This window comes from Geotrypetes seraphini, chromosome 3, assembly GCF_902459505.1.
Source record: "Geotrypetes seraphini chromosome 3, aGeoSer1.1, whole genome shotgun sequence".
In the NCBI taxonomy this organism is placed as follows: Eukaryota; Metazoa; Chordata; class Amphibia; order Gymnophiona; family Dermophiidae; genus Geotrypetes; species Geotrypetes seraphini.
Window position 1 is genome coordinate 124,541,406 of NC_047086.1, and position 21,041 is coordinate 124,562,446.

The following is a 21,041-nucleotide window of genomic DNA, read 5'->3' on the forward strand; positions in this document are numbered from 1 at the left end:
TTTGATTATTTAATTAATTTTTTATATATCACAAATGAGTTGTATAATATATGAATATGGATTCATCAAATATGTTGGTTTCTATTATCTTTTTATCACTGTTTGTGTTCAGGGAGGTATTTATTGAATATTCATTGAGGTAATCATGAAGGCATGTATTGATTTGTGAATGATAAATGAATTTGAATGATAAGTAATAGATTAATTTAAATATTTATATGGGATTTGCATTTTTGCACATTCAATATAAATTTTATTAGTTAAAATGCAGTTTTTCAGGATGTTATATAAATTTATGATAATATGTATATTAATTCTTTAATTTAATTTATTGTATTGTACAGTGCTCCTTGCTGGAACCCTTGATAAAGCCAGTTTGGCGAAATGGGTCCCGTCGGGCATTTGAGCATTGGAGCAAGAATGATAAGAAAAAAGAAAAGTTTTTGAATAAAGAAAATTGAAGAACGTCACAAGTTGGTCTGTTCTGTTTTGAATGGTTTATCCTGCTGAGTGAGGATTGCACACTGCCTGGGCTCCTTCTCAAGGCTCCTTCGCAAAGGCGTGCCTTTGCTGCTCGCCTTCACCGCGCGCTGAACGGCTGCGCCGTTGGCCCGCTCCCTTTTAAGGGGGAGCCTGGGCGATGACGCGGTGGGGGTAAGCGGAGCTTTCTCTCGCTGCTGCCCCTTGCTCCCGGTTCACCTCCCTGCTCCCGGTTCTCCTCTCCTACCGCCTTTTCTGCTCTCCCGACTCCTCCCTGGTGCCAGCCGACTCTCCTTCTCTCACTCCGCTTCTCTCCTCGTGGCTTTCCTGGCTCCGATTGGTCCGCTCCCTTTTAAGGGGGAGCCCGGGCGATGCCGCGGTGGGGGTGGGCGGAGCTTTCTCTCACCGCTGCCCCTTGCTCCCGGTTCACCTCCCTGCTCCCGGTTCTCCTCTCCTACCGCCTTTTCTGCTCTCCCGACTCCTCCCTGGTGCCAGCCGACTCTCCTTCTCTCACTCCGCTTCTCTCCTCGTGGCTTTCCTGGCTCCGATTGGTCCGCTCCCTTTTAAGGGGGAGCCCGGGCGATGCCGCGGTGGGGGTGGGCGGAGCTTTCTCTCACCGCTGCCCCTTGCTCCCGGTTCACCTCCCTGCTCCCGGTTCTCCTCTCCTACCGCCTTTTCTGCTCTCCCGACTCCTCCCTGGTGCCAGCCGACTCTCCTCTCACTCCGCTTCTCTCCTCGTGGCTTTCCTGGCTCCGATTGGTCCGCTCCCTTTTAAGGGGGAGCCCGGGCGATGCCGCGGTGGGGGTGGGCGGAGCTTTCTCTCACCGCTGCCCCTTGCTCCCGGTTCACCTCCCTGCTCCCGGTTCTCCTCTCCTACCGCCTTTTCTGCTCTCCCGACTCCTCCCTGGTGCCACCCAACTCTCCTTTTCTCACTCCGGAATAGAAATCACGAATGTAATGTAATGTAATAGTTCTTTATAATATATATTTTTCTAAGCCAGAGAGGGATGTATATTATTGGTGGAGTTCCATCCATTTAATAATAATTTTGTAACAACGGCACCACTTGGGCAGATTATCGCCCATGCGGTTACAACCAGCATACATTGTTCAATAAATAATTAGATATAAGATTTGTTTTGTCTTTTTCGATTCAATATTATAAACAGCTTTATTACTCTATGGCTTCTTATCTGAGAAATTCTTTTTCATGTTTTATTACACCATTTCTGATCCGGTAAATAGATATAAGGTCAGTTTCACCATTTGATGTTTTTTGCTCTACACAAATAACAAAAAAAGAGGACTGGAGGGAAAATATACAATACTAGTCTTTAAGCCCGTTACATTAATGGGTGCTAGAATAGATGTATGTGTCTGTCTTTCTTTCTTTCTCTCTCTGCCCTTGGCCGCTGTCTGCCTTTCTTTCTGTCTCTCTCTTTCCTTGGCTGTCCACCACCACCCCTTGCCTGCTCCCCCTGTCCAGAAGCAGCCCTTCTCCCTTTGTTTTACCTCCTCCCTGTCCAGCAGCACCCCTTCACTGCTCCTCCTGTCCAGCAGCAGCCCTTCTCCGTTCATTTTATCTCCCCCCTGTCCAGCAGGAGCCCTTCTCCCTTCGTTTTACCTCCTCCATCCATGTATTTCTCTGTTGCGCCATGCCTGCCTTTCCCCCTGTGGCTTCCTTCTGTTTTCCCCCTCCCAGTGCAAAGCATGATTGCTATCTGCACCCCAGCACACCCCTCCCCCAAAGCATCCCCCTTTCCCTCTCCCCCTCCACTTCTTACGAGCATGGGACACCTCGCAGCACCCGCACGATAAACTCCTGCCATTGCTGAGACAAACCGCCGCTCAATACACTGCACCCCAAGCCCGCTCATGCACCGCAAGCCGCCCCAAGCTAGCACACACGTCGCAAGCTGCCCCACACGCCGCAAATGGAATGCAGCCACGGAAGCACACAGCACGGCGGCAGGGATCATGACCTTCTAAGTGCACATGTGCGCTTAGGGTTTTATTATAGAGGATACAAGAAAACAAATCACTCCATTAGGTCAGTACACACCAACACCAGAAAAAGTATTTTAAGGCGAAAGAAAAGCCTCAGACATGGAGAGGTGTTCCCACTCTCTTCCACCCAAGCATCACTGGCAAAAACATTCGCATATAACTTATTACTAGCAAGTGGAAGCCTGAAAATAAAACTAACTAGAAAAAACAGGTTAGTTAGAAAAGAGCCAGGCCGATGATCATTTCGTGGCTTTTAAGCCATTGCTTCAGGGCCGTGACACAAACGCTCCAGACTATCCTGCAATAATACAAAACTATAATCAAAACATGCTCAGATACCTGCTGCAGATGAAAGGAACAAAAAACACTTACCTTTACTCATGATTCGCAGAGTAAATCTCCTGCTTGCTACTGCACTTTCAAAGGCACCAGTGCAGTACTTAAAAGACATCCAGGCCAGTCAGGTGACACGGCACATGACCAGTCACATAGATGAAAAAAACTAGCCAATCAAGGCAGGGGGGAAACAAAACAGCAATCACAGAACTGTCAAATACAAAGAATTCACAACTATAGAAAAACTGATCATACATGAGGGCATCTCAGAGAATAAAAATAAAAAACAAAACTGAAAAAATTAGTAAAAATAGAACCAATCAATGTTGTTGTTTAATCCATGGGATTGCACAGTTTGTAGCTTAAAAATCCAGCATTGTTCTCTTCTCTGGAGCTGGGGTCTTTTATTACCACACACTGTAATTGAAAACATTTTTTGGCTTTGGTGTGTACTGACCTAATGGAATGATTTGTTTTCTAGTATATTGTAGTTTGCTCTACGCCACTTTCATTTTCTTTCATTGAGTAACAATACCATATTTTACAATAGAGCCCCTGAGGAAGATGTTTTAATCGAAACACATACCATTTTGGATCCTCATTTCTTTAGAACAAAGGTGGACCACTTTCAATATGTTTTATTGATTCAAGTAAAGCTCCTGCATCAAGTACGTCAGTTCTGCAGTTTCTTCTTTGTTTTTTGTTGAAATATTTTTAAAGCTATTCAAATAGAAGAAAGAAAAAGGAACAAAACTTATGATATAAAAAGTCATATAGCCTTTCTGTTCAGAAAACTGATATTTGAGCAGAACAGGCATAATTATTCTTTGTCTCTGAAGACTAACAAGCACAGAGACCTACTATAAACTATCTTTGAACTTGCAAATCAAATAGCAAGACAGTACATTAAAGAAAGAACATGATTTTCTCCCCCAAATGCATGAATAATTTACTGCTTAAAAATAAACATCTCTTATGATAAGACAGTCAGAATTCTGGATGGTCAGATTCCAATTTTTCCTTGGCAGCTGTCATAGCCAGGTGTTATCTATCTTAAAATCTAGGTAAATGTTAGATTCAAACAAAGCTAATGGATCATTATGTTATCTTCATAATATATTCAATTGTACCTCTTTATTTAGAATCTGTTTATCTTCCATTTTCAGGTCATTATAAATACGTTCTATCATCTTCTCACTCTCCAAACACAGTTTTTCCTTTAAGTGCAGCAACTTGGTGCATTTTTCAGCCTCAGCAGCTATGAGTTCTGCTTCTTTTTGCCGATATTTGTACAGATTCACATCAATACCTTCAGTTAATGGAAGAGGATGTAGTGGTGCTTGGATTTCCAAGTTGATTACTTTCTGATTGATTTCTTGGTTTTGACATAGTACAAACTGATAGAGCTGATAGTGCCTGAAGAATGTATTGTTGAAGTAGTCGAACAAAGTAAGCAGGTGATGAGGGGTGAGCTGAGATTCATATACTTTAAGTTTATTTTTTAATAATATTATTGCTTCTGAAATAGACAGCCCTAAAATAATTAAAACATATTCTGTGAATTAGTATTTAAGCTCATTATAGAGGTCATTTTAGGTGGCATACACAGCTTTAACATATACAAATAGAGGTATTTACTCCAATAAATAACCAATGCATGTGAATTGTTGTTTTAGAAAGTTATTTACATGTGCAGATCTCCAGCATGCACATTTTCAAGGACAGAAAGTATATAGTCTCGCATATGGTGATGTCATCCATGGAACCCGGCACAGATAGTCAAAAAATGTATTGTCACTTTAAATCATTTAGGACCACCTGTACCGTGCACATGCATGCCTTCCCATCCGACTTCGGCTTACAGGACCTGCAGCTCAGTAAGAAAGCTAAGAAACCAACTAGGTGAGGCGGGCGTGTTGTGAGAATATATACCTGCTGTCATTGGAGAACACCTGCTACAGGTGAACAACTGTGCTTTCTCCAAGGACAAGCAGGTATAAACGGGAGCTGCCAGGATCATACCTCTGGGAATAGGGCCATAGTTAACAAACATGAACTTGTCAAAACCCAAAGAGTTGGAGGGTAAGTTGGCTTTTATGAGGAGAAAAAAATCTGCAGAACTGCATGCCCAAATTAACTATCCTATCTGGAATGATTCTCCAAAGAGTAGTGGGAAGAGAAGATATGAATTGAAGACCAAGTGGCTGCCTTACAGGTATCCTCAATTGATGTGGAGTAAACATGGGCTACTGAGGTCACTATTGCTCGAAATTTATGAGCAGTGAAATGGTCTTCAAGTGTCTGTCCAGTCCGAGCAGATGCGAAGGAGATACAGTCCACCAGCCAAGTGCAGATGGTTCTCTTGGTGATAGGAACTCCAAGTCTGTTAGGGCTGAATGACACAAAGAGTTGAGTGGTAGTTCTGTGAAGCTTGGTTTGATCCAAGTAGTAAGCAAGTGTGAAGCAATGTGTGAAGAACTGCTTCACCTGGGTGAGAATGTGGTCTTCGGAAGAAGAACTATGGACTGGTTGAGGTGAAATTTGGAGACAACTTTCAGGAGGAACTTTGGATATGTTCAAAGAACAACCCTATCATGGTAGAATGTTGTTTAAGGTGGATCTGATATTAGTATCTGAAGTTTACTGATCTAGCGTGGAGATGTAAGGGCTTTAAAGAAGATCAACTTTCACTTAAGATGTTTGAGTGAAGAAGTTAAGATAGGTTCAAAAGGAGACTTTATCAATATTGAGAGAACAATATTGAGGTCTCAGGCAATGGCAGGAGGCTTGAGTGGAGGCCTGGCAAATGTTAAATTCAAACAAAGCTAATGGATCATTATGATATCTTCATTATAAAAATATTCAAATTGAACCTCTTTATCTAAAATCTGTGTATTTTGCATTTTCAGGTCATTATACATGTGTTCTAGCATCTTCTCACTCTTCAAACACAGTTTACCCTTTAAGTGCAGCAACTTGTTGCATTTTTCAGTCACAGCAGCTAAGGCCCTTAATGAATCTAGAAACCAAGGGATGCACAGATAATGGTTTATTGTTCAATGGTGAATGAAAGGTACTAATAGCACTGAGATCAACACATGCCAAAGTGGTCTTGAGTCCAGAATTGGAAAGGTGAAGGCGGTAATACAAAATGAATAGCAGAGGATAAATGATTAGATCTAGCAAGTGGAAACCACACCAAACAGTGGAAGCTTCAATAATAACTGACACTAGCGCAGATAGGGTGATAGTATCTATTATCTGGGAGAAAGATACCATGCTGTGAGTGCTAATGAGCACAGATTAAGATGAAGGAGAGAGCCTTGGTTCTGTGTGAGCAAAAAAGTGAAGTGTGATGAGTTCCTGAACACTGAACTATAGGAGGAAAGGGAACCATGGTTGAAGTGGCCAACAGGGCACAATGAGAATCATGGTAAGTTGATCCTGATGAAGTTTGAGTAGAGTTTTCCCAACGAGAGGTATTAGAGGGAACACAAAGAGGAACCACTCTTGCCAGTTCAGGAGAAAGGCATCCGACTCCAGACAATTAGGAGTGTATAGTCTGGAGCAGAAGAGTAGAAGTTGTTGTTGTAGGGGGAAACAGAGATCTATTTCTGAGGTCCCACAATCTGAGAAGATCTGACACAGATGTGTTGAGAGACCACTTGTGAGGTTGAAGGAGAATGCTCAGTTTATCTGCTAAGACATTCTGTTTCTCTGCAAGGTATATTGCTCTGAGTAGAATGTTGTGAGCAATCACCCAGGACCATATCTTTATCGCTTCCTAACATTAAAGACTAAAGAGGTTAGGGCTTTTCAGCTTGGAAAAGAGATGGCTAAGGGGAGATATGATCGAAGTCTACAAAATCTTGAGTGGTGTAGAACGGGTACAAGTGGATTGATTTTTTACTGCATCAAGATTGACAAAGACTAAGGGACACTCTACAATACTTTTAAAAACAATAGGAGGAAATATTTTTCTACTTGGAGAATAGTTAAGCTCTGGAATGTGTTGCCAGAGGATGTGATAAGAGTGGTTAATATAGCTTGTTTCAAAAAAGGTTTGGACATGTTCCTGGGGGGAAAGTCCATAAACTGCTGTTGAGACAGACATGCTTGTTCTGGATCAGTGGCGTGGGATGGAATGCTGCTACTATTTGGGTTTTTGTCAGGTACTTGTGACTTAGATTGGCCTCTGTGAAGATGGGATATTGGGCTAGATGGACCATTGGTCTGATCCAGTAAGGCTATTCTTATGTTCTTAACATGGCAACTTGACTGTGGTGTGAATAAGGGCTACTTGATTCTGTAAATGATCTTGAAGGGTGCAAAAGGCACTGCGAACTGCTTGTAGCTCCAGGAGATTGATGTGGAGAGTTTTCTTGTGAGAAGCCCAAAAATATCGAGGTGAACTCCCTAGCCTAACGGGGAAGTGTCTGTAGTGAGCAGCAGCTGGTATGGAGGCTGGAAGAGAAGGCCTTTGAAGAGATTGGTCAGAAGCATCCATTACTGAAAGGAGTGATGAAGTTCTGAGGTCAAGTGTATGAGTTGAGAAAGAGACCCAGTGGTCTGAGTCCACTGAGGAGAGTCCATTTGAGGTACTCTGACAAGCAAATGGAGCAATGTGAACTGTCAAAGCCTTGTGACCCAGAAAAAGAAACATGTAGCATGCAGTAATACATGGTAGAGAGGAGACTTTCTGACACAAGTGGATAAGATTGTTGACTCTCTGCTGAAATAGAAAATCATGAGCTTGCGTACATTATATTACATTACATTGTCATTTAAATACTGCATAACCTAATATAGTTCAATGCTGTTCAAAACTTTAAGTTACTGAGTCAATCTCAGGAACTACAAAAGCAAGTTAGTATGTCATAATTATGTATTACAGAAATTTATCAAATAAGTAGGTTTTCAAGTGTTTCCTGAAATGTTTAGCTATTAGCCGACCAAATTCCTTGTCTCTGATCGCAGCCTGATATGAAAGTAATATATCAAGAAATTTTTGTATCGACAGTCTTTTACAAAGGGGAATGTGAAATAAGATAGAGAAAGTTAGGACCGTTTCGATATTACCAAAAGAGCTCCTATGAAATCTAAGGTCTGAGGTGATTGGAGATGTGATTTCCAGTAGTTCACTGCAAATCTCATGAGTTCTAAAAGATGAACTGTTGAACTGATGGCATGCTGAGTATGTTGCAATGATGAGACCTTGATCAACCAGTTGTCTGGATAAGGAAATATGTGAAACTCCCATGTGTGAAGGGTTGCAGCTACTGCTACCAGGCAATTCGTGAACACTCTCAGTGCTGATGCTAGGCCAAATGGTAAAGACCCTGTACTGGAAGTGGTGAGTACCCACTTGAAATCGAATATATTTCCTATGGGCAGTTAAGATTGGAAAGTGAGTGTACACCTCTTTGAGGTCTAGAGAGCAGAGTCAATTGTTCTCTATTAATGGTAAGAGAGTTCCCCGAGAGCCCATGCAAAACTTCTCCTTCACTAAGTATTTGTTGAGAACGTGGAGGTCCAGAATTGGGTGGAGACCTCCGGTCTTTTTTGGTATCAGGAAATATTTGGAGCAGAACCCTTGGCCTGTCTGCTGCAGAGGAACTTGTTCTATTGCAGAGAGCTGGAGAAGGGCTGAGAGTTCTTGGTGAAGGAGGATCTTCTGGAGGGAGTTATAAAGAGATTCTCTTGGAGGATGGTTTGGAGGCTTATGAATTAAGCATAGGTCATAACCCTGAGCCACCACCTGGAGAACCCATTGGTCTAATGTTATGAGGGTCCAATGATGGTAAAAGTGATGGATCCTACTCCTCTATTGGAAGATCTAGTGGGAGAGAGTGGGAGATGTTAGCAATGCTCTCTAAAAGGGGAGTCAAAAGGACTGCTGTTGCATGGGCTAAGACTGAGATTTTTGATGTCTAGGATGCCTCTGGGTAGAAAGATGTAAAGACATGGAAGGCTGATTGTAACAAAGAGCTAGAATACCTTCAAAATGACTGAGCTATTTGTGAAGATTGAACTTTAGTTAACGCTGTCATGCAATCATTATGTTTCTTAATACACAAAATATTGGAGGTGATCTTGGAGCCAAGAATATTTGCACATTGCAGTGGGTACCTTGGAAATCCATGAGGTGACATCAAAGGCATCATAAGTGGATCTGACCATATATTTTCTGGTCTCCAACAAATTTTTAACCAGTTGTTGAAAAGGTTTATGCTGGTCTGATGTCAGGTGCTGCTTAAAATTTGGCAATTGTTTTATAAAAGACTTTAAATAGAAGGTCATGTAGAAATTGTAATTAAGTATTTTGTTAGCAAGCATTGATGCTTGAAAAATATGCCTGCCAAACTTGTCCAGAGTTCTGTCTCTCTGCCTAGTGGTATACTGGCATATGTGCGAGATCTATTAGCATGCTTCATGGTTGACTCAACTATTAGAGATTAGTGTTGAAGTTGAGGTTTGTCAAACCCAGAGCAAGTCTATAGAGAGAGTCTAATTTACGAGGAGCTGCTGGGACAGTTAGAGGTTTTTCCCGGTTTATAAACAGAGCTTCCTTCATGAGCTTATGAAGCGGGACTAGGATGCAATATTTAGGCCATTTCTCATAGTCCAAGGCTTTCATGAATTCTGCGTGAGTCTCTTCTTCAGACTCCAGGAATGCTTCTCCTGTCTTACAAAGTTGGTATTTTCAGGTAGGGATTAGCATCATGGAGGAGGTGGAGAAGGATCTGATGGTATTCCATAGGATTCATTTGCAGAAAACTCTGGGAGATCCATCAAAAGAATGTGGTAACAAATCAGAATCAGATTCCTTGATGCTTGTCGAGACAAGTGTCGAGAATGTAAAAGGAACATCGAAGTGTGCTATGCTCCCTGGATGATGAAGCATGCATCAAGCACCTTTTAAGTGTCAAGGTGTCCTAGAGTGATGCTTGAAGTGACTCCGTGGCTCTTGCTCAAACTGGACTGAGGCTGGTAGAGAATGTGCAGGAACTTGCATAGGGTATGACAGCAATAACCCAGTCAGCTCTTGCTGTAGCAGTGCTCGAAGCTGCTCTTGCAGCAATGGCCCTGGTATTGATGTTCACAAGGGTACAGTAGGAGCCTTTTGGACTGCGCATTGAGGCATCGGGGACCTCAATGCTAAGGCACACCTCTAAGGAAACACCAACTGCAAGGACAGTGATTACTCAGGGTGAATCAATGCTTGGAATGCATCGATAGAGTGGATGCCTGAGAAGATGCCAAGGCATGCCTCACAGAAGAGACATATTTGTGCTTCATAGCTCTCTTATGAGTCCCATCAGATGCCGGCAGAACCAAAGACAAAGAAGTGTTGTCTCTGCCGTGCGCTGTCAACAGAGCCGATGCCGGTGTCAGTGCTGGAGTAGAACAAGATTGAGTGTCTGGGTCAGAGTCTCCAGCCATGCTCGATGTCCCTGAAATTGTACCAAAATGTTTTCAAATTCAAGCTTTCTGGCTCTAAGTGATTTCTTCTGCATATGAAAGCAGAGTGTACATGAAATATCTCAATGATCAGGATCTAGGCACATACATGCCAGTTGTGCAGGTTGGTGCCTGAAATGGTCCTATTGCACTGAGGGCACCATTTGAAGCTGCTAGGAACTTTGGACATTGATGGAAAAAACACTGATATGAAGTTAAAGGTTCGGGGAGCTTGAGTAGAATTTTGTCCAAATATGAGTCGATGCTTCCAGATGAAAAATGGGCTGAAAAGGGCCAGAAGGCCTGAAAAACTTAAAGTTGGAAAGAAATTGAAAACTTGACAAAACACAACACAACACAACATAACTTATAAGAAAACAACTAATAACAACAAAACTGCCTGTTTAAGGACGCCTTTAACTGACCCTTTTCTTAATCACATTATCTCATTCCCTAGAATTTATATGGACAAGGAACACTGTTAAGTAGAAATTAAGTGGGTACCGTTCCCCAACCTTTTGTTTCCTTACCCTTCCTTTTTATTTATTTTCGAATTGTCTTTAATCCATTTCCCCCCCCCCCCCCTCTTCATCAGTGTTTTTACGTGATACTTGTCTTTAATGTCCTGTTTGTTGGAAATTTTTTTTTAATTTTGTAAATCGCATTGGATTTGGATACTGCGATTATATCAAATATTTTAAATAAACTTGAAACTTGAAAAACTGGAGGGAAGGCACAAAAATTGGAAAAGCTTGATGTATTATAATAATAATAATAACAGTTTATATACCGCAGGACCGTGAAGTTCTATGCAGTTTACAATGATTAAAAGGTATTACAGATTGAGTGGAATAAACATAGTTCAGAGATAGTGAATAACAGTTCTAAAGATCATTTGTTGAGGACTAAGATTGTATAGGTCAGTTACCTAAATACTTCAGGAACAGATGTGTTTTTAGGCGTTTCCTGAATTCCCTATAAGTAGTAGGCACGAGCAGTTGTTCCAGATCTTTAGCCCATAATGCTGCTTGATGTGAGAAAAGATGTTGGTGATGACTTTTAAATTTACAACCTTTAACCGGTGGAGAGACAAAGTTCGGATGTGAGCTTCTCCTATGTCTGTTGGTTGTGAAAGAGAAAAGGTCTGTTATATATTTAGGGGCTAAGCCATAAAGTATCCTGAAGCAAAAACAACCAAACTTGAATTTCACACGTGCCTCCATCAGCAGCCAGTGTAGAAGTCGATAGGAAGGTGTTACATGATCAAACTTCTGCAGTCCACAAAGTAGCCTAACCGCTGCATTTTGTACCAGTTACAATCGCCGCATATTCTTCTGGGAGAGTGCCAAGTAGGCGATGTTACAATAGTCAAGTTGACTCAGTACCAGAATTCTAAATGATGAGACATCAAAATAAGCTTTAATGGACTGAAGCTTCCAGAGGGTGAGAAAGATCTTTCTAATCAAGGAGTCTACCTGGTCCAGGACACAGTATCATTTAGAGTATTTGTTATATAACTTGATGTAGTTATTCCAGTCTAAGTTGTGGAAGGAACTCCAAATCATGTCCGCTGGTATTTCATTTCCATGTATATCAGTTGATTGATGTTCGTGTGTGACAATTGTTGAGTAGTTATTTCTTAGGTTTTTAATTTTTGAATCAAAATGTTGTGCTAGATCATTTGCTGAGGGTAGATTGATATTATGCAAGGGTTGAGTGTGGTGTGTGGTGTCAAATAAATTTGTAACTATGTTAAACAGTTCTTTTGTATTAATGCTCCTTTTGAGCTAGTGTTAGATGAGTTAATTTTGGATGAGTAAAATGTTTTACGTTTTTCTTTTATCTGTTGTTTGTAGAGTTTTATGTTGGATCTCCAGTTGTTTCGGTCTGACCGTTTTCCCGTTTTTATCCAAGTTCTTTCTAATAATCTTACTGATTGTTTCATTGTTAGGAGTTCAACGTCGAACCATTTGTTGTATTTATTTGAGCAGCTTTTACTCTTTTGTTTAGGGGCAGTTTTATCTAAAATGATGTGCTAGTTTTCATCCAGTGATCATAGAAATCAACTCCTTCTTCTATCTTCGCTTGTAGATCATATTGTGACCAATATTCCTCTGGATTGATATGGTCCCTTGTAAGGTGTTCTCTTTTTGTCCGTGGATGAGTCTTAGATTTTAGCTGAGTCCAGGTTAGATTGAAATAATAAGTGAAATGGTCAGACCAGATATCGAGACACCAAGTACCGTCCGAAAGAGAGATGGAAGGGTCTAATATCTCTTTTGTGGACATCGCTACCACATCTAATTGATGGCCTTTTTCATGTGTTTGTGTGGGTAAAGGGAGATTGTAATTAAGTAGAGATAGAAAGTTTTTAAAGTCTTTCGCTTCTGGATTGTCCACTTCATCTAAATGTAGGTTTATGTCTCCTGCAATTAAATTATGAGATGAAGTGATTGAGTTATGTAGGACAAATTCGCAAAAGTCCTCTTTAGCTTTTGACCAGCTTTTTGGTGGAACATAGAATAATATACAAGAAAGGGAATCTTCTAGTTCCTTATTGCTAATTTTACAAGCTAATATTTCTAAATGATTGGTCATTTTGGAATCCAATAGTTCTACTACAAATCCTTCCTTAGAAACAATTGCTAATCCTCCCCCTCTTCTTTCATCACGATTTAGCATGTGAATTTTAAAATTATCTGGTAGGAGATCATTTATTATTGGGTCATCTTCAGTCAATAGCCACATTTCTGTTAAGAAAAGACAGGTTATTTGCTTGGTGATGATCCAATCTTTAATTAAAAATGCTTTATTCCTGACAGATCTGGTGTTAAGGTATGCACAGGGAACGGAAGTGGATGTGATAGGTTTGGTAGATGTAGTGGTTCTGATGGGTTTTATTTCCCTTATCCTCTTTTTTTAGGGTACGTTGATGTCTACCGTTGCTTGAGATTACATTAATATGGTTTGCTCTGTCTTCCTGTTGGTTAATTATAAGCCTGATGGGTAGGTCAGGATAATGGGTTGAGTGCAGTTGTGGATTGAGTGACTTAACATCCTTAATGTTGATGCATATTAAATAGATTAGTTAAATCAGTAGGAAATTCATGCTTGCAGATTAGAATGACTCCTTCTTCTCCTAGTGGCTGTTTGGTGTTTTTGTTACTCCCAATTTCTAGGTTAATTAATTAGCAGTGAATCAGATAGCACTAGATCAGATACAAAGACAGCAGTTAAATTATCAGTTAAATTAATAATTAAATTAGCAGTAAATCAGATAGCACTAAATTGGATTCAATAGCAGATAAATTAACAGTTAAATTAGCAGTAAATCAGGTGACACTAAATCAGATTCAGTGGCAGCGGGTTAAAAGTTAAGTGCACAATAGGTTGTCCCGTAGTGCGAATGCAAGTTGGAATAAGGAGAACCAAAGTCGGGCACAGCTCCTTTCAGGTTCGCGGTTTTGCTCGTTCAGTTTAGCGCTACTAAGGATGTCGGGAGACGGAGTTCGTCTCCCACACTGTCCCGACCCAGATCCCTGCAGTGGAGAGGTTGAGTGAGGCGCTGGGGCAGCTCCCGATGGCAGTGGAGCTGGCCCGAAGTAGAGGATTTCAAAAGTTTAGTGCTGCTAGGGATGTTGGGAGGCGGAGTTCGTCTCCCACACTGTCCCAACCCAGATCCCTGCAGTGGAAAGGTCGAGTGAGGCACTGGGGCAGCTCCTGATGGCAGTGGAGCTGGCCCGAAGTAGAGGATTTCAAAAGTTTAGCACTGCTAGGGATGTTGGGAGGCGGAGTTCGTCTCCCACACCGTCCCAACCCAAATCCCTGCAGCGGAGAGGTCGAGTGAGGCGCTGGGGCAGTTCCCGATGGCAGTGGAGCTGGCCCGAAGTAGAGGATTTCAAAAGAACTAAAAAAATACAGCTTCTTAGATCCATGAAAAACTAAACTGCAGGTCCCATGAGCTGATGTCAGGTGGGAAGGCACCAGAATGCATGAGGTACAAGTGGTCCTAAAAGATTTAAAGTGACTACAGTTTTTGACTTCTTTGTTGGGCTCCATGGATGAAATCACCACATGCGAGAATATTATACCCATTTGTCCTCAGAGAACTGGTTTTATAATAAAATTTACACCTCCTATAAAAAAATCTGGACATTGGTTTTCACTCCAACTCCAAAATATCTCTAGCAGAAGCAGCACTGTAGGTTTCATATTATAAAATATATCATTCTAAATAAACAAGAACATAAAATATTTTATACTGAGCCAGATCAAAAATTCATTGATCCCATTGTCCTATCTCTGACAGTAGCCAGGTCATAAGCACTGGTCAAATTCCAAGACGAGTTCCATTCCTTATTACACTAAGATATGTGGTTGCTCTCCAAGTCTACATGGCTAATAATGGCTTATGAATGTTTCCGCCAGGAAATTGTCTATAGCATTTATAGATCCAGCTTTGTTAACTATCTTGATCCCATTTTCCGGCAACAAATTACATTATGCATTCAATAAAATTTATTTTTTTTTCTAAGGAGGTGGCCCCCTGCATTAGGTGGCTCCCCTGCGTTTTTTTCTAAGGAGGTGGTCCCCTGCATTAGGGTTTTTTATTGCCAGCCACTGTGGTAAAAGTTTTGATGCTTATTGGAAGTCTGTGAGCATTGGAGCTTTTACCTCAGCGGCCAGCGATAAAAAGCTCTAACGCAGCTTGATAAAAGGGGGCCTACATTGGATAAACACTTTCAAGTGATAGATTCGCAGGTTTTAAGCTCTTCAGGTTACTTCAATTTCTTCTACTAAGGACTCTCATAACTTGCACATGAAACCCGCATTTTATTTATTTATTTTTTCCAACTCTTTATTCATTTTTTATTTTACATCAAGTACACCATATTATATCAATTGAATCATATACATTACTTGAAATTTTCCATATGTCATCTTAAATACATAAAAATATCACCTTCCCTCACCCACCCTTTTCACAAAATTATAATCAAAAATAACATACATGTATTGTATTCATAAATATTGATAGAACTTATAATATAACTTTAAACCACCCCCTTCCCATAATTATAATTATACTTTCAGGCCCTGATTCTCCAAAAGTGCGTCCCGATTTTAGGCAGCTGTAGACGTCCTACAGCTGTCCAATCAGCCAATCGGGATGCACGTTTTTTAAAAAAAAATGCTCCCCAGGCAGGCCGCCCGGGAGAGGCGTCCTATACTAAACGCCGATTCTGTAACCGGCGTCTTTAGAGAATCGGGTTAAATTAGACACGGCCGCTATACTTATGGCAGCAAGGGATCTCCCTGCTGCAATATGTATAGCGGCCGCGGTTGTTGCGGCCGCCTGTCCCATCACCGACAGGAGAATGCCCAACTCCTCCTGTCGGAACCCTGGACCCCCTCCCCCCCCAAACTCGTAATCGCCGACAGGAGGATGCCCAACTCCTCCTGTCGGAACCCCGGAACCCCCTCCCCCCCCCAAACTCGTAATCGCCGACAGGAGGATGCCCAACTCCTCCTGCCAGAAAGCCCAACGACCCCCCGTCCCAACTAATCTCCCTCCCCCAACTAACCTTTCAATGTTGGTCAGCTGGACGGGTCTTGCTGCCGTCCAGCCGACGGGTCTGCCTCATGGAAATGAGACGGCACGCCCCTTCCCGGCCCATCCCCGATAAATCTAAGGCCTGATTGGCCCAGGCTAGGCACCTTGGCCAATCAGGCCTTAGGATTAGTGGGGATGGGCGGATCCGCTATGCCTAAGGCCTGATTGGTCCAGGCTTCTACAGCCTGGGCCAATAAGGCCTTAGATTTAGCAGGGATGGGCCGGGAAGGGGCGTGCCGTCTCATTTCCACGAGGCAGACCCGTCGGCTGGACGGCAGCAAGACCCGTCCAGCTGACCAACATTGAAAGGTTAGTTGGGGGAGGGAGATTAGTTGGGACGGGGGGTCGTTGGGCTTTCCAGCAGGAGGAGTTGGGCATCCTCCTGTCGGCGATTACGAGTTTGGGGGGGAGGGGGTTCCGGGGTTCCGACAGGAGGAGTTGGGCATCCTCCTGTCGGCGATTACGAGTTTTGGGGGGGAGGGGGTTCCGACAGGAGGAGTTGGGCATCCTCCTGTCGGCGATTACGAGTTTGGGGGGGAGGGGGTTCCGGGGTTCGGGGTTCCGACAGGAGGAGTTAGGCATCCTCCTGTCAGTGATGGGACAGGCGGCCGCGGCCGCTATACTTTATTGCAGCAGGGAGATCCCTTGCCGCGATCAGTATAGCGGCCGCGTCTACTTACAATGTAGACCAGCATTTTGCTGGCCTACATTTTAAGTGTCTCTTCCTCTACTAGGGAGACGCATAGGGTCGCCTAAGTTCGCCTAAGGCCTGTAGGCGAGCTTAGGCATCTTGCGGGTCTCCCTAGGCTCCCGGAGGCGCCTTCAGGCCTGCCTGGGGAGCATTTTTTTTTAAAAAACGTGCATCCCGATTGGCTGATTAGACAGCTGTAGGACGTCTACAGCTGCCTAAAATTGGGACGCACTTTTGGAGAATCAGGGCCTCAGTGTAAAAAGGCGTCTAATCATTACAATAAGTTATCAATGGCCCCCAAATCTTTTTAAAAGTATTATAATTCCCTTTTTGTATGGCAATTACTCTTTCCATTTTGTATATATGGCACAACGAATTCCACCAGAAGGTGTAGTTTAGTATAGTGTAATTTTTCCAATTTCTAGTGATATGTTGAATGGCGACTCCAGTCATTATTAATAAAAGTTTATTATTGTTTGATGAAATTTGACTTTTTATTCTCATTGACGTTCCAAATAGAATTGTATCATATGATAAAGCTACATGGTTTTCTAATAAACAGTTAATTTGAGACCAAACTGATTTCCAAAAGGCCATGATATGGGGACAAAAGTAAATTAAGTGATCTAGAGTCCATGCTTCCAGATTACAATGCCAGCATCTATTAGACTTAGAGCTATCCAACTTTTGTAATCTAACTGGGGTCCAAAATGCTCTATGTAACAAAAAGAACCAAGTTTGCCTCATAGATGCAGACACTGTACATCTCATTCTCCAAGACCAAATTCGTGGCCATTGAGATGCAGAAATTTGATGCTTAATCTCAATGCTCCAAATGTCTCTGACCAGTCTTTGTTTTTTTATTCATAAATCCAGATATTAATTTATACCACTGTGCGGCCTGGTGACCCAAGAAATCCATCTGAAAGCATAAGAATTCCAGACTATACTGACTGTTAAGATTTTTACAATCAGGGAACCCCTCCTGAATAGCCTGCTTCAGTTGCAACCATTTAAAGCTTTGTGATTTGTTAAGACCATATTTATGTTGCAACTGTGAAAAATCAAGCAGTTTACCATTTAAAATTACATCACCTAGAGTCTGTATACCTGCAATAATCCAATGCTTCCATACAATTTTAAAACCGCCAACTTGAATCTTGGAGTTTAGCCATAAAGATTGATATGTTGATTTGTGTATTGGGTTTGGAGTTAAATTGCTGACATAACGTAGTGTTTTCCATGTATCCATTAATATTCTGTTCTCTTTATATTTTCTAGGCATCGTAACACTAAGAACATGAGACAAATTTATAGGAAACATGAGTCGCCATTCCAAATACAGCCAATCCGGGATATTTTCCATGAGCTCTGAGAGGACCCAATACATACCCTGGCGTAAAATGTAGGCTTGATGATACCTATAAAAGTTTGGAAAATTTACCCCACCCTCCAGAATTGGTTTTTGTATTGATACTAAGGCAATTCTAGGCATTTTACCCAGCCAAACAAATTTTGTAAGAATACCATTTAACTTTTTATAAAAGGACCCCTGAAAAAAATCTGGTATCATACTCATTTGATAACAAACCACAGGCAATATCATCATTTTAATAGTTTGGACTCTCCCCCCCACCAAGAAAGATGCAAAGGATTCCATTGCTCACACATTTCTGTTACTTTTTTAATAAAAATTTTTCATTCTCTTTCATTGTATCTTCTAGTGTGTTTTTAATTATAATACCTATATACTTTTATCCATCTTCTTTCCATATAAATGAAAATGAATCAAAAAAGCCTTTAGTACAGTGTACATTAAGTGGAAGAATTTCTGATTTGCTCCAATTTATCTTATATCCTGAAAATTTTCCAAATTTCTCTATCAATTCAAGCAAGCACGGAATGGTAATTTCTGGATTTCTCAAATAAAGCAGTATATCATCTGCATATGCAGAAATTTTATAGTCTCAATCTATACGAGGAATACCTTGTATCCCCTTTGCTTGTTGAATGGCTAATAACAAGGGTTCTAATACAATATCAAAAAGCAAAGGAGATAATGGTGTAACCCACACTGTGGTCCGACCGGGACTCCACAGCACTCCCAGTGGTTACAACGACAAAGAACACTAGCGTGTGACCCGGCCTGGAGTCACCCTGCAGGACTGGACACCAAAACAGGAACCAAAATCAAAACACACAAAAGGAGTATAAATGAAAATATTTCAATTTTACTGCTCCAAAACATAAAGGACAGAATGATATGAATAAAGTAAAGTGAGGCAAAAAGGCACAAATTCAAAACAGTTCAACTTCAAGAAGAGGGAAAAATAAACAGTTCAAAATAAGTCCAAAACTTTCTCCTCCTTTCTGGCTCAATCTCCTACTGCCTTGTAGGTTTGGCTCTCCCAAGCAGGTTGCTCAGTCCATAACATAAAGTTTCTAGCACTGGTTTTCACCATTCACTGAGTTTCAAAAATAAAGCCTTTGGTAGCCTATTGTACTACTATCGGGTACAGGAGAGTGTCTCAAGTTTGCTTTAAACAGCTTTTGCACAAGCCTTCAAAATTCCCTCCCTGGGTGACAGCAAATCTCTCCCCACAGACACTTCCAGCTTTGAGAAAAACAAAATACTGAGCTTAAACCAACTAGCTCCAAAATCAAACAGTTCAAAAGCAAACAGTTTCCAAAAGCAAAATTTACTGCTTGCAATTATGGTCTGCAGCTGGTGCATAAGCTAACCTCCATGTCCTCAATTAAGTCTTCACTAACTTCAGGAAAGCTTTCTTGAATTTCCATTGGAACTTCCGCCTCCAGCAAAGTTAGTTCCTTCGCTTGTCCAGACTCCTCTATTTCCATAGGTGCAGGCCTATTGCACCTGTTTGACCCAGGGAGATCCTTAGGGAGAAAAGGTTGGAACCTTCTCCCTAGCCTGCCTGCCTGTCTGTCTGTTCTCAGCTAGGAGCTTTTCTACCTTAGAGACACGCCCTAACCTGGCTGAGTCAGAAGGATACTGTGGAGCTCTTGAGCTCCTCCGGTGGTGACCTGAATACTGCTTGTCTAATAAGTTTTTGGTGATTTCAGGCTCCCCCTGGTGGTCAGCCTGAAAATCATTCAGATCAGCACTAGGACAGATTTTGTACACTCCCTTCCTGGGTTTTCAATGTGTCTTGGCTTCGGTCTTGACTGGAAGCTTGGCAGGCACAGTGCATGGCTGGTTACAACGGAAAGCCTTGTATAACTCCCCTCCGCAAATTAAAACGCTCTGATAAATTATTATTAATGTACAATCTTGCAGCAGGGGAGCTATACAACGTCTGAATCATTTGTATAAATCCAGAACCTATACCAAACCAATCTAATGCCTGATACATGAAAGTCCATTCCACACGATCAAAGGCTTTCTCCACATCCAAAGAGACAGAGAAAGCTGGATCATCCATGTCTTTTGTTAAATTTAACATATGGAAAGCCAATCTGGTATTATTAGAAGAATGTCTCTTAGCAACAAATCCTGTTTGGTGCATATCAATAATAAAAGGGAGAGCCTTAGCCAATCGTAAAGCCAATATCTTAGCTAAAAGTTTTCCATCAACATTGATTAACGTGATAGGCCTGTAGTTTGAAACCAAAGTAGGATCTGTTTGGCTTTGGCAAAACAATTGTTAATGATTCTGCCATAGTACCTGTAATGCAACCTTTAGTTAGTTGAAACTGATATAAATTTAATAAATAAGGTAATAGGGTACTTTGAAATGATTTATAAAACTCCACTGTGAAACCATCACCACCTGGAGTGGATCCAACTCTAAGAGACTTCAATGCTGTTTCTACTTCTTTTAGTGATATAGGCTCTTCTAAACTTCTTTTTATATGCTCAGGAGCCTTTGGTCCAACAATTAAATTTAAAAATTCTAAACCATCTTTTTCCCTATCTCCATAAGGCTCAAAAGAATATAGGTCTTTATAAAAATTTAGAAATTGACTTAAAATATTTTCAATCTTAGCATGTGTCTCTCCGTTCTTATCTTTTATTGCAATAATTTTTGTTCTTCTTTTCTTTGCTTTGAGATAACTTGGCAATAATCTTCCCGCCTTATTTGAGTTTCCATAATACATAGTTTGTTGAGAAAACAAATCTTTCCTTACAAAATTAGAAGATATCTCATTTCAAGTATTTTTATTAAGATTTTAGTAATAACAAAAGATATCTCATTATATTTACCTTTTGCTTTTAATAGAGCCTGTAAGGTATTTTGCTCCCAATTATCAACTAATTTAGATTCCAAATGTTTAATTTCTTTTTCCAAATAATAAAATTGCTTTTTAAGCTGTTTTCTAATATACGCCGAATATGAAATAATATTACCTCTCATGGTAGCCTTAAATGCATCCCACAACATTTCTATGCTGATATCTTCTGAAGTATTAATTTGAAAGAATTCAATCATT

The 21,041-nt window shown here is 41.2% G+C and overlaps 1 protein-coding gene across 1 annotated transcript in view; it reads right to left on the minus strand.

The window, feature by feature from the left end:
- Nucleotides 1-2,886: 2,886 nt before the first annotated feature.
- C3H8orf74 (chromosome 3 C8orf74 homolog) overlaps nt 2,887-21,041 on the minus strand; it is a 57,847-nt gene continuing 39,692 nt past the window's right edge. The window contains exons 3-5 of the mRNA XM_033939624.1: nt 3,954-4,357; nt 3,410-3,543; nt 2,887-2,989 (exon numbers count right to left, since the gene is read on the minus strand). Of these exons, the coding sequence (XP_033795515.1) occupies nt 3,538-3,543; nt 3,954-4,357 (410 nt within the window). The 3' untranslated portion in view covers nt 2,887-2,989; nt 3,410-3,537. The remainder of the gene's footprint in view (nt 2,990-3,409; nt 3,544-3,953; nt 4,358-21,041) is intronic.